At 48.0% G+C, this 17,681-nt stretch overlaps 1 protein-coding gene across 1 annotated transcript in view; it reads right to left on the reverse strand.

The window, feature by feature from the left end:
* The window catches only part of PRICKLE2 (prickle planar cell polarity protein 2), a 104,164-nt gene that overhangs the window by 32,272 nt on the left and 54,211 nt on the right, over positions 1–17,681 (reverse strand). Inside the window, 1 exon segment of the mRNA XM_036390952.1 lies at positions 333–516. Within this exon segment, the coding sequence (XP_036246845.1) occupies positions 333–516 (184 nt within the window).

Here is a 17,681-nt window from a genome sequence, read left to right on the forward strand (position 1 = left end):
GAAACACTGGAGTCCCATTGCTTCTTTCCCAGTGAAACATTAGATACGTCTTTTCCCTTGCACAACCACAAGAAATCCCATCCTGGAGGTATTTTGTTTCCCCCCTCTCAATTACCAATTACATCCACAGATCCAGAAAACCACAGGTCCTGCAAGGATCACGTGTCTGTTTTGTTCCATTTGAGCATTCAGACCCTGCAAAGTCTCTCTAGTGCACTCAGAAACAACCACACACAACAAGTGCTTGCACCCCTAGAAGAAAAATCAGGTAAACTATCAAAAGAACACGCAAACCCAATTATTTTCTGGTAGCTGGGTGGTGTCATCATTACCTGCTCAGGCTTCAGGCCAGGGGGCACCCAGGCATACTCCTCCAAAGCACAGCCTGAGTCATCGTCAGAAGTTGAATTCCTCTGGAAGTCAAACATGAGCTTCGTGACTGTCTTCTCCATCTCCAGAGGCATAACTGTTACAATGTGCTCTTCCTGGGAGCACTTACAGTGAAGGCAGATCTTCCTGTAAGGTGAGGAGAGAAAAAGAGAAGCCCTGGTGAGCAGTGCTTTAAGTAAGAAAGTGATTCCTGCCAATCGAGACTAAACTCATCCCTTTCTTATCCTCAGGCATTTTCTAACACAGGATTTGTCTCTCTTATGAGGAGGAAATAAAAGTCCCTATTTACTGCAAAAACACTTGGCAATCCATCTGAGTCAGACTGCCCAGTGTTTGGGGATATGCAATTGCTTGTCCCTTTACTGCACCACACAGAGTAAGTATTTCCAGGGGCCAGCACAGGCACAGGCCATGCCTGGCGGGGATCGACTTGCCAGCCAGAACTGCAGAGTCATTACTGAATTTAGGACAACTGAGCACTTTGCTAAAATGGGAAATGGTGGATTGACTGGGAAGCTGTGAATGACAAGTCTCTTTAGCATGCTGATAGCATAAATTTGCTTATTAAAGTAGCATAAAAATTGATTATGGTCTGAACATATAAATCTAAATTAAATTAAGGGAGGCTACAAAACCCACACTCACACTGCAATGGAATCTTAACCACCTGGCTTGGTGGCACATGCCACAGCTCAGCAGCACTGGGAGGAAAGCATAAGAGCTGAAAGAACAGCCCACAGAGGCTGCAATTCAACAGCCATTTGATTAATTCACTGCAAGTATCTGCTGTTCTTAACATTCCTTTAGAGGGGCTGTTCCTGCAGCTTGTGGCCTGTAACAGATTTTCTTCACAGGTTTGAACCTGAACTTTTATCTGCAGGGCTGCAAGGACAGTACAGACTCACAGAATGGTCTGGGTTGAAAGGAACCTTAAAGGTCATTCAGTTCCAACATCCCCTGCCATGGGCAGGGACACCTTCCATTAGACCAGGCTGCTCAGGGCTCCATCCACCTGGCCTTGAACACTTCAAGGGATGGGACATCTGCAAGTTCTCCAGGCAATTTGTGCTAGGGCTTCACCCCTCTCACAGTAAAGAATGCCTCCCTAATATCCAATCTAAACTTTGTCTCAGTTTAAATCCATTCCCCCTTGTCCTAACACTATATGCCCTTGTAGAAAGTCCCTCTTCAGCAATCCTGTAGGCTCCTCCAGGTACTGAAAGGCTGATAAGGTCACCACAGAGCCTTCTCTTCTCCAGGCTGAACAATCCCAACCATCTCAGCCTTTCCTCACAGGACAGGTGTTTCATCCCTCTAATCATCACACTCCCTTCACCAGGGTAACAGCGAAGGACAAACCTGGCTGAAAACGTCTCCTGACAAAGAAAAAGAGGTTAAAGGGAATGCTGATAAATTGGCTTCTATTTCTGAAAACTCAATGCTTTTCCACAGGCTGGGTCAATGGTATCTACTTTAGAGCAACCACACAGGATTCTGAATTAATTTGCACTAATGAAGCACCACTGACTTCTGAGGAATGAGATACGGTTTCACTTGGGTAGCAGAAGGGAGACATCTCAGAAATAAGAAGGCACAACACAAAATCAAGGGAAAATATGCAGCTGCTATTGCAGGTTTCCCTGCTCTGCAGTAAAGCTAAGAAATTCAGAGGGAAGCAATAGTTAAACCCAGGGGCTGGAATTTTTAAACACCTTTCCTTCTCTTTCACTGCTGTGTACAAGCCAGCTAAGCATAGCAGTGCTCGGATCCAGCTTCAAGTCTAAATTTCCATTTGGCCATTACAGCACAAAAAACGCACTCTAGCAAAAGTCAAGAGGCTCCGTTAAGTCAAGCCAGGGAGATTTGCCAGATTTTCCCATTTCCTGCCTTTCATCAGATCTAAACCACACAGCAACCCCCACACACTCCAGCGTCTGGTTTGCGTCCAGTCGGGGAGTCTCGGCATCACCTCTGGCTGTTTCCTTAAAAAATAACCAAGGTACCATTTCATGTGAATATTTTAATTAATCAGCTACCGTGGAAGGGGTACTCTGCCTCAGCAAAATCACTGCTATCATTGATGCTTCCATCTCATTTCATGATACAATTAAAAGCAGCTTAATAGGAAACAAGATTTTAAGGATAATTCATAGAGCCCCAGATTTGGTCCTGGAGTTAAGTTATTCTAAGGCAGTTCAGGACTTAACCAAATTTTGACTTTTGGGATATTGATCATGCGCTTCAAAGGGGGACAAACCCAGCAGTCCAGTGGGAGCATGAGCATTATGATGGGGGAAAAGCAAGAGCACAGGCTTCCTCCTCCTTCCCACTCTAGATACATCCCCCTCAGGAGATGGGACATGGCAGGAGAGCATCAGACATCTTGGCTTTTAATAAATTAAATAAATCAGGACTTGTAATAACAGTGTCAAAGACTGAATCGGTGAGATGTATGATCAGTCAGACCCCAGAGATCACTCCCACCCCCCCAGCTCACACCACACACAGCCAGGAGCCTGAGGACTGGGTCAGGAAGCTGGTTTACCCCCCTCCCTCCTGCCCCATCCCAGGCAAGTGAGCATGGCTGGGGAGTGGCTTCTCTAGTCAGAAAAACAAAGGATGAAAACAACACAGGTAGCCTATCTACTCAGTAGTGATGTCCCCAAGCCAGAAAAACTTTGCACCATTAAAACTTGACCATCTTCAGGCATGGGGTTTCTGCCACCTCCCTGGGCAAACTGTACAAAACTCAAGACCTTGTCTCTGAGATATTCAGCTTTTTCCTGCTCATTAAAAGCAGATGATTAACAGCTTTAATTACAATTTTCTTTACATTAGGATATGTTGTTTCATGGGAACAATACCCAGTGTCCTAGGAGTGTCTTTCCACTTCTATGATCAGGTTTCCATGACTTCTTCACATAGGTCTCACTTACTCAACTTTATTTTATCATCTTCCAGCTCACCATAATTAAAAATAATTCCCCATAGCAAAAATTTAATATCAGAATGTACATTTCAAATGTGAGATGAAATTGAAAAAAAAAAAAACGTTTTCCCCTGCTGCACTCAGAGCAGAGCAGCACAAAGCGAGACAACGCACGTGTCAGCGCTCGCCTGTGCCTGCAGTGACCACAGTGACAATGTGGGTGCCACAGAGGGAGCTGGTGGGTGTTGGAGAGGAGCAGGGCCATGGCTGGCAGCCTGCCTGGCTGCTCCTGCCAGCAGCAGCTCCTCAGTCCCTCCTGCAGGAAGTGCAGCACAGCCTGCAGGTGCTCAGCACATCCGTGTGTCACACACCTCACCCTGGACAAGGAGCCGCAGCCTTGGGGTGGCACCTCCTCCAAAGGGAAACCCATTAGCTTGGCTCTGGCCAAGCCTCACCAACACCAAAGCCTCAGCAACAACAACCTCTGCTGCTTGTGCAGCCTTGCACAACTTGAGAAGAGTGCAGGCAGCCAGGTTTTATTTAGCAAGAATAAATTAACACCAATCACTGGCTGGAAATCCCGTCTTCATTCATGAGCCTTTCCATCTTGCTCCCATCCCAGGTCTGCAAGCTTGTCTCAGGGAAGAATCAGAGATATCACCAGCACCGGGGAGGAAACAACGAGCAAGGATGGCTGACAGCATGACTGGCTTTGAGCACAGAGGGTGAATAAAGGAGCTTTTAAGCTGGTGTAGCTTGTGGACAGGGAGGAAAGGCAAGCAGGAGCCAGCGGCAGGCAGGCTGCTGCAGGAGGCACGGGCTGGGGAGCATCGGCAGGGCTGCTCTGCACAGAGCTGCACACAGAGCTGTCCTGTGCTGGGGCCAGGGCGGCGGGAAGCAAATGAGGAGAAAAAGAACATTTCCTGGTGTCAGATTTAGCTGGAAAGGAGCCTGTCTTGAATTGACTTCACATGGTACAAAGCAGCAATGTCTCAGAAACAGACTGAAAAATTTCTTCTCCTCAAGGCCAGTGAAGTTACAAGATGGATGTGTTTTATTTTGCATTGGCTGCTTTTTACATGGTGCTCCTGGCACAGTGGGCACGTCCTCTCCTCAGAGGAGGCTCTAAGCCCACTTCCAATCATATCCCTACCCACACGCTGGTACAGGAGGAAGGTGCAAATAGTTCCACCACCCCACACCAGGCCTTTGCTCTTATAAATGAAAACAGGGAATGTGAAGCAAACAGGAGCCCAACAAACCAAGCACAGAACATGGCTTCAAAGTACCTCTTGCTTGGGATGCTGAAGTACACTCCCAGCTTTGGTCCACTTGCATGGATCTTGACACGAAGCCAAGTGACCTGTGAGGCCTCTGGGACGAGGCAGTCCCTTGTTGTACAGCCATGTTAGCAAAGCACAGCCTCTGCCATCTCTGGGGCCTCCTGCAGCCCTTTCATCTCAGCAATGGCACCAACAAAAAGCTAAACCATGCTGAAAACACTAGTGCTGTGCAAGAGGCTCTGGAGAGAGCTGTGAGCATGACCCCAGCTTTCTGAAGAGAGATGAGGTCTCCCTGCTGTGAAAAACCAGCAGACTCCAATTTGGGAAAGCATGAACAGAGCTGAAAAGTCAGGGAAGAGAGATGGAGGGCAGCCTGTCACCAAGGCAAACGGGGGTCCTTGCCAATAGTGTGTAGCTCCAGCAAAGGAGCCAGGTAAGCTGGCCTCTCCCAGGGAACAGCCTGTGTGTCTGGCTTTTGGGATGGGACTCCCTAGGATGCTGAAGGCAGCACACCCCTGCCTGCAGGAAAAGCTCCTGGCCACAGGGCTCTTCTCTTCCTGTTCAGTGGGTGGGCATGCAGAACATAACACAGCAAAGAGCACCAAGGCAAAGCCTGCCCAGGCTCAGATCCACAAATATTCTGAGAAAGGGCAGAGCCCAATGCCTCCCAGCAACAGCAGGAACGAAGGCAGAGTTTAAAATTGTGGCAGAAATGTTAAAATTCCTCCTGGACAAAGAAGGAACTCAGTAAACAGCCCTTATCACCCACCAGCGGGTGCTTATCTCTGCTTCTCACTTGTTTCTTCTGGGATGGAAATAAATGGGCTGTGTCAGGGAGCAGCTCCCTCTCCAGACAAAGCGAGCAGCCGGAATGCCATGGCCCTGCACGGCCATGGACGCCTCTGCTGTGCTCCCTAATACAGGATTTGCATGCATTTGTGCACACATTAGCATGCAAGATTTGGAATCCCTCAAAAGGCAATTGTCTGCTCTGCTCAGATGGGGTGTGTAAATGCAGACGGACAATTCCCTTCTCACTTGGCTTAAGACACACATGGCAGCCTGATCTCTTTCCAGCATCCTGCCATCATTCTGACTGCAATAAGGCTTTTGGGTCATCAGTCAGTAAATCACAAAACCCCAAGACCTCTTGGAAAAGGGACTGGAGGCTCAGGATTTGGGGCAGCTCCTATAACCCCTCAGTCTCTTAACAAGGGTGTTTTAATATCCCTGCCTGTTATCTGCTCTCCTCAATTGAGAGTTAATGAGGCATCTTCCCATCCCAAGTGAGCTCCAGCCATAGACACGTTTTTCCAGACCCCACAGGCAGGGCAAATATTTACCTAAATGGAAAAATTAACAGTCCTTCACTGCCACAGGGAGAGTCCAGCAGTTCTCCTCCAGCACGGGGAAACTGAGGCATGGAGCAACCACAAGCAGCACCCAGCTGTGGCTCCCCCATGGACTTCCTAACCATCAGGAGTCCCAAGCTTTTGTGCTTGAAACAGACAGTTCAGACTGAAATTCTGCCTCTTTCTCTAACTTCTCTAACACTGTATTTTGAACCAAATGGTCCCAGCAGCCCCCATCCAGCTGCTGCCCATGGCCTCAGGACCCATGGATCCCAGTGACAAAGGGGCATCTCCCCAGACAAAATATTTCTGCAACTTCTCGGCTCTTCCAGTCACTGGAGCTGAAATAACCCCAACCTATCAGTGGGAATGAACTGCAAAGACTCTGTGTTACTTGGGTCGAAAAGGAAGCTTAGCAAAAGCTTTTACCTGCCTACTGTGGTGCAGGAGGAGATGAATTTGACATGGATACCTAAAATAGCAGGAATTCAAAGTCTGAGGACAAGGTGCCCTTGGTGGCCCGCAAGGACAGTCAGGGGATGCCAACATTCACTTGACACACCATGTTGTAGGAACAGCTGGCTTGACAGATCAACATCAGGTGGTAGCAACAGAGCTGGCAGAACAGTAATGCCAGGAAACCAAGGAAGAGAGAAATAATCCAGCAACCAAAGTGGTTGCATCCTACAGACAGAAGTCCCCAGATCCCAAAGGCCACAGGAAAAGCACATGTAGCCACCCATCTGCATGAAGGTCACATTAGGTGGGGAAACACTAAGAGGATGGAGGAGTTGCAAATCAGACTCTTCTCCATTTTCCCCATCCATGTTCTTGTCTCAATTTTGCTCTAAGCAAGGCAACTTTCTTTACAGTATTGATTTATTTGTAGTTACCCCTGACCCTTGCAGTGCCCACAGCAGCAGTTGTGAAGGTATTCAGGATGGCATTGAAGCTTTTATGACAAAGCCTATTTCCACTCCTGGAAAAATTCTCCTCTCTGGCTGATTTGTCCATGTTTGGCCTCAGGCTGGAGACCAATTTTAATTTTAAAACTCATCCTTTACCAACGCAGAAGCTATTCTTGCTTAATTAAGAAAAATAAGAATAAAAAAAGAACTACCCCTAGTACTGCCAGTTGCAGCCAAATATGAGCAAAAGCAGCCTTTGAGGATTTTCCATTTGTTCTGCTTCCATCTTGAATCAGGACCATCCCTTTCCCAAGCAGGTAGAACACCTGCCTGTGGGTTCCACTGCCCTGTCTCCAAAGCACTGCTTCCCTGAGGCACAGCCCAGGGCAGCCTCCAGGCTGCTCCCAGTCCTGCTGGGGTCTGAGGCACCACAGGCAGGGAACAACCACCAGCACACCAGAGGCAGACCAGGAAATTAGAACAAAACACAACACAAGGCACAACCCCCCAGATTCCTCATCTGATCTGTCTGGTGCCCTCTTAGGCAAGCAAGGAGTCCCAGAACCACAGACCAAAGCTGTGGCCAGACTTTTCAGCAACACCCCAGGATGAGAATGAAAACATGACCAATCTTTCCAGCCTGTGGCTAAACCACAGTGGGGGATCTGGGGTGCATCACAGGCCATTTGGGAGAGCCCAGGTGCATCTCAGTGCTCTGCAGTGAACACAGGTCAGTGCTTAGGCTCCAGTTTCTCCTTGTGAGCTGGGTAAGAGCAGCAGGGTGTAGAAACACCCTCTTGACCTGAGCCACAGTGCCAGGCTGCTCCCATGAGCCACAACCCCTGACACAAACTGTGAAGATTCTGATGCATAAAGATGAGATGGTTAAATTAAAGGATATTAATAACTCAGCAGCTCTCAGAAGAACCCTCAACTTGGGTCTCAGGATATTTTGCAAAAGATTCAATAATTTTTTTTTTGTAATAGAAGTTAGACAGAAGTGGGCAAAGTGCTACACCCACGTGAGCTGCAGATCAAGCAAAGGGGAGAGAGAGAAGAGGCAAAAGAAGCTGCAGTGAGCCCCAGCCTGTTGCCCAGCCATGCTACCAGGAGAAAAGGCATCCAACAGGCTGCTCCCTCACATCCAAGACGATGGAGGCAGTCTGCCAGCTCACAGGCTTACCGCTACTCTCAGCATATTTATATTAGGGTTGGTTTTTTTCCCCTTAAAGGTCCAGCTCTTAGCATACAGAAACACTAATAACCACATGTTTTTCCTCAGTCATGGAGAAGAAATGCAAACCACTAGTTTACAAGTTGAAGAGAAGAACAGGCTCAGGAGCAGCAGCAATAACCCTGAAGCTGGTGGGCAAACAATGCTGAAGCCAAGGTCATGATCATAAAAGGCAGAAGGTACAGGATGGGCAGATGCAGGGGCTGTGGACACCCAGAAGGGTTTGGTGTCCCCCATGGCAGGACAACCCCAAACCCACAGATCCCAGAGACCAATGGGCCTCTGGCTGATGGGGATGGGAGAGGGGAGACAGTGGAGGAGCAGGCACAGCAGGGCCCTGAGGAACTCTCCCTCTGGGCTCCCCATCCAAGAGCCAGTGTGGGTCTGTGTGACAAAGCCCTGCCCTACCCTGAGGGCTATCCTGTCAGATTTTAATGATAGCACTGGGTGGCTTTTTAGCCTAACAGGATGTAGAGCAGTCTCACAGGAGGTCCTTTCTGCTTTGTTCTTAACTGAAGATGAAAATTCCAAGCCTGGGGTTCTAGCACCCTGGATCCAAACCCAGCTGTCCACTGAGAAACCCATCTCAGTTCAGCATGCAGATCTTCACTGTTTTCTCAAGTTTTAATAACTCTGGGCTCTCCACAGGCAGTATTTATCTTCCTGCCCCTCTCTTTCCCCCATCCCATTCCAGGCTCCAAGCCCATCACTCCAGATTAGCTAAACTAAGTGAGTTCCCAGTGACCTGCCCCAGGGCTGTATACACTATTTTAAGGGCCTTCACTTGTATTTGCAGCATGACAAGCAGAAACCACGGGAAGCAGTAAACACGCTGCAATCCAAGCATCTCACAGGCCATACATCCTAAAGGAAAAAACCTGGCTGATGGGCAAGGCGCTCAGAAGCAGGATGAGCTAGGCTGAAAATGGTAATTTATTTCAGAAGTTAAGGCTCAGACGGTGTCCCCCGAGGCAGGCAATACCGACCCGCATGTGAAAGCAAACACTGGCAGCTGATCCGAGGCTGTGCTGGCTGAGCCCGGCCAGGCTGCCAGCAGCAAATGCGCAAGGCTGGGTCATTCTGTTAAGCCGAGTCTGGCTGGCAGAAAACACACAACGAGAGGAGATTAAAACGCGAAGCAAAATATAATCTTGTTAGCTGCAGACAGTTTTACTTTACAAATCTTTATCACAGGCTCAAGCCGGCACCCTTATAAACACAATGCAGTGATGCGAGACATGTAAGTGCTCCCACAGCAGGCGAAATAATCGCCGAATGAAAATAAGTCAGATAAGTTACAAGATAAGAGAGCTAAAACTGAAAGGATGACACTGCATCTGGTGCAAATAATTATTTTGGCATTATTCTGTCCAGCGCTAATCCTCAACTGCTCAAAAAGATTCAATCACTGTTTAGCACCGCCAAGGAATCATGACTAGAAAACAAAGAATAACTGGATTAAAATCTTTCCACGGTCACAGGTCACGTCTGTGTCACATCTGCTTAAAATGTTCCTTCAAGGGACAAGAAAAAAAGGAAATTGGACTTGAAAAGATTGCACTGAAAAACATAACCCCCAGGTTGCAGTTCTAGGTTGGTTTATAGTTTGCCATACTGGCATGAACAACAAGGGCTTAGAAAGATTATTACTTTAAAACTTCCTATTCTCAGGAAGGCAAAACCACCAAAATAAACATCTGAACGGCAGCGTCCTCATTCACAGCCCCAGCCTCCACGCAGTCTGCTCAGAAAATGTGCAGAGAATCCAGGCTTCTAGGGGCTGCATTCACCAGAGCAATACAATTAACACCGAGAAATGAAGATTTTTAAACTCCTATTAGAGCCAGCTGAGCCTTCCTGATTATTTTTAAAACGAGAACTCCATTACAATAGCATCAGCATTTCTCCCAGACGTCCTGCAGCTGCAGAAATACAATTTAACAATTAACCTTATACATCCATAAACACAGAGCACAGCAAAGGCTGGAAAAACAGCGCAGCCCCTCGCAGCTCACCACCAGCAGCACACTGAGCAAAGTTAGCACTGCGTGCATCCATGGAATGCTCCTTATTCCTCCTCCTCTACTTTCTATCCCTTCTAAAAACCCACGACAAATCTGGAGTGACTGGCCAAAGGCAGCTCCTTACCTGTTCCTGCTGGCGATGGCAGCGCAGGAGGGAAGGATCTATGAGCTGCCCAGCTGCCCTAGCCGTGCCCGGTGCCTGCGGGCTGCTCGCAGGACCAGCCGGAGCCCCGCAGTGCCACAAAGCATCCCTCGCTCCGGCTCTGGGGCTCTGTGGAAGCCTTTCCGAGCAGGCACGTTCCCGTAGGAAAGCTGCCCTGGCAAACCGTGCCTTCCCTGCCCCGCGTCTGCAGCTTTCGCCTCAATCGCCTCGCTTTGAAATCCGGCTCCGGAGGGTCCCTCCCTCCCTGCTCCCAATCCGAGCGGATCCAGCAGCTCCCCCCTCCAGCCTGCCTTTCTCCGAGTGACCCTCGGAGGTGGCGAGAGGATGTCCAATTTGCTCGCCGAGCGCAAGGCATTAACGAGGAGCGATGCAGCCCATGGAGAATAATTGGCGGCGCGGGAGCGGCGCGGGGCTCTGCTGTTGCATTGCTCTCCTCTCCTGCATGTTAATGAGCAATGATGTCAGCAAGCCAAAGTCACCGCATCCCACCCGGACCGCCACGGCCCGGCCACCCGCCCCTTTATTTACATGGAAATCAGCCCGCTCTCCCAAATCGATACATCCTCCAGGTTGCTTGGGCAATGGGAGGGGGGAAAAAAAAATCCTCCTCGCTCGCTTGCGTGTTTCTAAGAGTTGGCTGCGCACCAGCAGCCTAAATTGAATGGTGCGAAGACATTAATTATCCTTCCCTTCTTCTTTGATGCTGACCGAACCTCAACTTGCTGTCAAACTTCAGGTACCGCTTCTTAGGTATGCGGGCTATTAACGCAATGATCCGCTGGCTCCGAGCAACGCATCATTTTTCTCCTGGCTTTCAATGCCCTCTCAATTATCTTCTACACTAGTTTGCTATGATTCCCTACTGGCTTTTAGACGCAGCATGTTTATGACCAGCAGGGCTAAATATTCAGGGGAAAACAAGTTATTAGCATGGCATTTCGGTCACTGCATATTTGAATACATTTTCTCTCACAGGGCCAAGACAGATGAACGATTCACACCTTTTTATGTGTGTCTCAGGAGAGTACTGCGAGCCCCAGGAATACAGCACCTCAACGGGGATGCTAAGCCTCTTTCCCCTGTGTTTCCTTCTCCTTGGAAAAGAAAATGCAGAGAAGGAGCTACGCTGCCAAATTCCTTCTGCTGCTCTTTAATTCCGTTGTTTGGGAATTGGATGGTCAGAAATGAATAATCTGAGTCATCTGGAGGACAGCGTACTTCTTAGTTTTTAGCATTTGCAAAAAAGTGTGTGAAATTCAAAAAAGTCGTTTCTGTGGACTCAAAAAAAAAAAAACCCATAGAAAGCAAATAAAACTTTTCCAACACACAGCACTTCTTGTTGAGGAATACACCTGGTCCAGGTAGCTGAGCTTGAAGACTGCAGATTGAGATGGAGATTGAAATGCACTTTAGGTGGGACCCCGAGACAAGAGGCCGTGAACTGCCAACCTTTGGGATAACAAAGGACATGAAGATGGGGGATGCCAGCCAGGTGAATGAACACTGAGAGACATTGCAGGAACTGGGAATTGCCGACCTTTTGGATAACAAAGGAGTTGAAGACCAGTGATGTTAGTGAAGTGGACGGACAGGAAAAAGGAGAGCAGGAGCCGGAAAATGACTGGAGGGAAAGGCTAGACTAGGAGAGGATAAAAGCCCAGGTGTTCTCTCTTGGAGGGTTCTCAGAGGCACCAGCTTGGGCTCCGGGAATAAATGGCTTTATGGAACAGGACATCTGAGACTGCTATGGGAAACCTGGGGTTGAACCAGCGAGGAAACCTGGGGCTGAACCAGTGAGGAAACCTGGTCTGGCTGTGAGAGGGGAAGCCAAGAGGGGATCTAGGCTCACTGGAGCTGCTGCCATGAAGGGGCTTCAGTCCCAGAAGTTAAAGTCTCTGGCCTTGGGAGTGTGACTGCCAGAGAGTCTTGTGAATGGTCAGAGTGGGAAGTTGCCTTAACATTCTCTTGCACGCTCTTGACTTTTGATGCCTGACTCCAGATTTCAGAGTCCTTGATTTTGGCAATATTAGCTATGTTTACAGAACACAGAAGGATGCAGAAACTACAGCTGTGAGTCTTTCTGCAGCCTCAAATGCCTTAAATTGTTATTATTAAGGCTCATAAATTAGGTTTAATTACATGGAATTACACTCAAAATCTCAAGGATGAGATCTGCAGCTGGGACAAACCAGCCCAGCTCTAAGAGCCTCCCCAACTTACTCAGCCAAGTGGGACAAATCAAGAATGTGCAGTGTTCTGAACTCTCTCTTTTTTTTTTTTTCATTTATATTAAGTTTGAGCAGCAAGTTCAAGAGTTGAGCACTGACTCTTAGTGCATCCAGCCAGATCAGACCTTCCTTTCACAGAGCAGGGGCTTCTGCTAGAGATGGCTGAAGTGCCAAGAATGGTCTCCTTCAACTCCTCCAACTACAAAGAGCAATAGAACTTGTAGGAAAAATCTTCCCTGATCCTTCAGCTTCCTAAACTGGCCCATTTTGCCCTTTCCAGCCTGAATCAGCGCTGCCGGCAGGCTGTCAATCTTGCCTCTGTGATTAATGTGCCATGGCCCCAAGACAATTTACTTTTCCTCTTACACTCAGAACATGTTAATTACAACACAAAGGGAATGAGACAAAACTGAATTGGGCAGAAGCAAACAAAGAAGCCTGCTTATAAAATGATAATGTTGAGCAGAAATGCTGTAGAGCAGAAATTACGTGTGTTCCTTGTAAACATATCTCTCAAAGCACGCAGCAGTGATTCGGGGCTGCAAACAGCACAAGGAACATATCCTGCTCCATAGGACATGTCCTCTGGACACTCATTTTCACCCAAAATGAGTAAAAATGTCTGACTTCATTGTCATTAATTTTCCAAGAGGAAAGGCCCTTTAGCTGCAAATACTTTGGAGCAAAGTCTCTATTCGTGCTCCAAGGGTCTCCATCAGCTGGCCTCACCCTCAGGGGAAAGGTTGGCAAGGCACGTGTCCAACCCCACACTTCTTGTACAACACCCTCTGTGCCACCATCTACAGCAGCTTCAATCACTCTGCACCAGCCTGACATGATCCCACCCCAGGGCACATGGCAGTGCCATCCCCACACAACCAACCACCCTAAAGGTGAGTTCTGCTTGGCTTTCTTGGCCAACTGATCATCTGCACAAAGGGATCATACCATGAACTACAAGCTTTTCACTCTAAGATCATCCACAAAGATTAAATGGGTGTCAGAATCACAAATGGAAGTAAAAGATCAGTGAAAGACCAATGTCTGTAACACTTGAGCTGCAGGGCTAGCTGTGAGCAGAAGAGCTTTGTGTCTCCAAACAGCATCTCTGACTGTCATCGCTCCTGACAGACCTCTTGTTCCAATACTTGCAAATCTAAATATCCACAAAATCCAACGAACAGCCTCTTCTGAGACAGGAAATCAGATCAGAAGCTGTGTAACGTTTGGACACACAAGTGTCTCAGGGAAATGGAAATGAGCCTTCCTGCTTTGAAAGCTGCCGGTTTGCTGGCAATTGCTCCATATTACCGTTACCCACTGTGAGGCTTGTGAAAAGGTCATGTGTTGGAATAACTCCAGAAGGCACACAAGATTTCCTGACGGATTCTGCACATTATGCAGGTGAAATGGGTGTTTCATTAGGCAGCAAGGAGAATACTGAGCTGGTGGGGCATATTATCAAAGGTTAGGTGAAGGACTTGCACCATTACAAGGATGGATGCTGACAACTGCCAGCAATGAAGCAAACGACCAGAAGTAAAAAGCTACTAAAATAAAGAAAGATCAAGAGCAGGAAGCCCCTGCTTCAATGCAGTGGTGTGAGACAGACAACTCTGCCTGTAAATGTAGCACCATCTTTCTTCCCTTTGTTGCTAGCTTTAATGACAAGGAGCCAAACCCAGTCAACTCTAAACTTTCTGCCATTTGCACAAACTCAGACCCATGGCTAATTTAACAAATCATTGCAGAGCCCATGTTTCATAAATGCTGTGTTTTATTACCTTGATGTATCGATTGTCTGTCAATCAATAGAGTTCCATGTGACCATGTTGACTCTCCTGATGACAATGGGCTGCACAGCAGAGCCACACGGAGCAACAGCAGACTGGTGTCCCCAAGGTCACTGGGCTCCTAACCTGATGAATGTCAGATCAAGTGGCCTTTCTGAATTATTTAGTGAGCATCCTCTGCTGCAGCATACCAGGGCACTGCACAGCACTGCTACCTTGGGATGTCACAAGAGGCTTCAGACTCTGCCACCCCAAAATGCTGCCCACAGGGACACAGACTGTCCTGAGGCAGGGGGGTTGAAGGTCCCCACCACCACTGAGTCCATCCTGGCTCACAGTCACAGGCATAGTAATAGATTACTTTCCCATCGCTCTTTCTGACCACAGAAATACAGAATTGGACACTACAGTGGTTTTTTCCTGCACTATTCCCATGCTCACCCTGTAATTTGCAGAACAATCCCCACTGGCAGAGCTAGTGCTCCCAGCCCAGTGCCAGCACAGGATGAGCCCAGTGTGGTCCCTGGGCACAAAGCAGTTTTAAGCAGCTGAACAACAGGCTGGAGAGGGCACAGCTTTGCAAACACTGGATGGGAAAGGCAAGATGACTGCAAAAAGCTGTTAGTGACAGGGAAGGGAAATGGCTCCATGTGGCATGGTACAGCCCCACTCTGCCCAGCCAAACACCTGGCTCTTCAGGAGACACACAAGCATGTGCCCCAGGTATGGGGAAAGCTCCTTGGAGAATCTGAGTCATGAAATACAGGTCAGGACTTCAAATGCAGATGAGCTTTGTTTTTTCTTTATTCTTTTTGAGCAAGGCAGCAAACGCTTCCTCACAGCTCTCAGTGCTAGAAGCAGGGATGCCTTATCTCAAATAAAAATGGGATAGACAGAGAGGCAGAGAGACCAGCATCAGACACAGATCATTAATCTCCAAACTTGGCGTCCTCCACTTCTCCTCAGGGTTGCCATTTGTACCTTCCTGTGGCTGCTGCCTGAGACCAACCACAACAGAGCCAGTCCTCCGGCTGTCACCACTGCTGCCTTCCACTCATTTTTGGCAGAGCCATGGGTAAGGATCTGTGCTGTCAGTCTGCAAGGGGGAATTTAGTTTTTAAAACACCATCGAGCCCAGCAGTAGCTGACGCAGAAGGGGAGGCACAGCCCATACACACTGCAGCTGATTCTGGAGACAATTTTCTGTGTTTCCTACCAACTCACCCAGAGAGACAGGTCTGGCCCTGGCTGGTACCCTCTGGTGCACAGCCAGGGCTGGACAGTGAGGTGTGGCCATGAGCTCACGCTGTGCTGCCCATGTCCTCTGGCAGCACTGAACCACACAAATGCAGGGATGATCAGCACACTGTGCTGATGCTCCTGAGCATCACTGCCTGGTACCCCAATCCCCTCCCTGGCAGGGCACCCCAAAAGGATCCTCACCCACTGACCGTCCCTACCCCAGCACTGCACACCCCAGTGTGACACACAGAGCACACCAACAACAGGGTTTCATCAATCACTATCTCTTCCTCTCTCTTTTTTTTTTTTAATCACCTTAATGTAAGAAGCTTTAGAGAGCTTAACACAATAAGGCTTTCATAGCCTCCAGCTTCCACTTGGCACTAATATGTTTTTTACTTTTATATGTTGAAATCAAATTTGTAACTGAATGTGAACAATCCAGATGCACCCGTGGTTTTCTCCCCTTTGCTAGCCTGATAGGCTTCTCATCTGAAGACTTTAATTGTGTCCTTTAATGATGTCTACAAAAGCCTCATTAAAGCAGTCTATCGTAATTTAAGCTAAATAAACTCAACATAGCTATTTTTGTAATCATATCTTTTTCTTGGGGCCTTTCCACAAACAATAAAGTGTTCACTGAAAACGCATTACAAAGGAAATGCATAAATCTTCAGCTTATCTGGTGGTACGTTGTCCAAAGATCTAAACCTTTGATCAGCAACAAATTAATTTTCCATTTACACAAAACAGAAGATGTATTTTCAGGATAACCAACTAACCCTGCAAGCCTGCACTGACATGTGCCTTGGCAGCAGCTCAGGACTCCCTCGCTGCCGCCCTTCTCACTGCCTGACACTGTCAGGGTCGCTGTCACATCAGATGATTTTTATTTTATTTTTTTGGCTTCAAACCTGTCTAACAGGGTGTTTCGGGTCAGTGGTTATGTACTGAGGATTTCTTGCCTTAAGTCACTGATCTCTCCTCTGCACTGCCTGGCCCTACCACCAAAGCTGTGCATTCCCCAGGACCAGGGGAATTGACCATCTCCGTGCTCAGAGGCCAGCCTTGAGCCAGCCCAGTCCTCGACAAGTGACACAAGCCTGGTTTTTACCTCCTTAAACCAGACTGTGCACATCTTCCCTGGCTGCCAGCAGGATTTCAGTGCTTCCCCTCACTTTGGCTGGCACCACATGAGCCCCTGCTCCCAGTCAGGTCCTGCAGGGCTGCACAAACCTCTGATCCCTGACACCAGCAAAGGTCTGAGATGGCAATGCTTCTACTCCCACCCAGGAGACAGAGCCAACTAAGACCTGCTTGCTGCTTGCACCCAAACTGTGTTAAATGCCCAGGGAGGTAGCAAATTCAGCATGTTTTTGGATCCAGTCAATTCTCTCATATGATGTCAGGGAGGGAATCATGCATGCTGGGTCATGAACAAGAAGGAGCTTGCAATGTCTTCAAGTCTTAAATTTCCCAGTGTATCTGCAAGCACAGGGAAATCAGACATGGTCAGGAATGCACCTGGCTCCTCACTTCCCAACAGGGCAGCGGGAAGAAAGGTGCCCAAATGGGTTTTTATTTCACACCTGAGAACAAGAAGTGGCCCTGGACGATACAAAACCAGCTAGTGCCAGCAGATGGACTAGCATGTGCTGTTTCAGTACACCCCAAATTCCACAAGACTTCTACAATCAAGCCGACCTTGATTTTAAAATAATCCTCCAAAACACAGAAAACAATAAAATTCTGAAAAGTGGCATCTCTGTTTAAGCTTGGGTGGTTTCTCAGCCCCAGCCCTCTTAGGATCATGGCCCAGTGCCCTTCCTGGAATGCACAGAGGGTTGTCCTGTCTTAGGCAATGGCAAGGTTCCCAGCCTGGCTGTCCCACTGGTTGAAGCTGGATAGAGCTCCAGTATCCTCCAGACAGCCTGGCAACTGCACACACATGACAGGAGATGTTTGCTATTCTTCCCTTTGTTTTAATTAGTAATAACAACTTGTTACCATGGCTTGACATTTGTTCATACTTGGGAATAAATTGCTTCCTTGAACGATATGCTGAGATTACAACAGGCTTTCTGTGTTTCTGTTGGTTTTAGTAGCTCATAACAAACCATGAAATTCATTACTCT

Source organism: Molothrus ater, chromosome 11 (genome assembly GCF_012460135.2).
Source record: "Molothrus ater isolate BHLD 08-10-18 breed brown headed cowbird chromosome 11, BPBGC_Mater_1.1, whole genome shotgun sequence".
NCBI lineage: Eukaryota > Metazoa > Chordata > Aves > Passeriformes > Icteridae > Molothrus > Molothrus ater.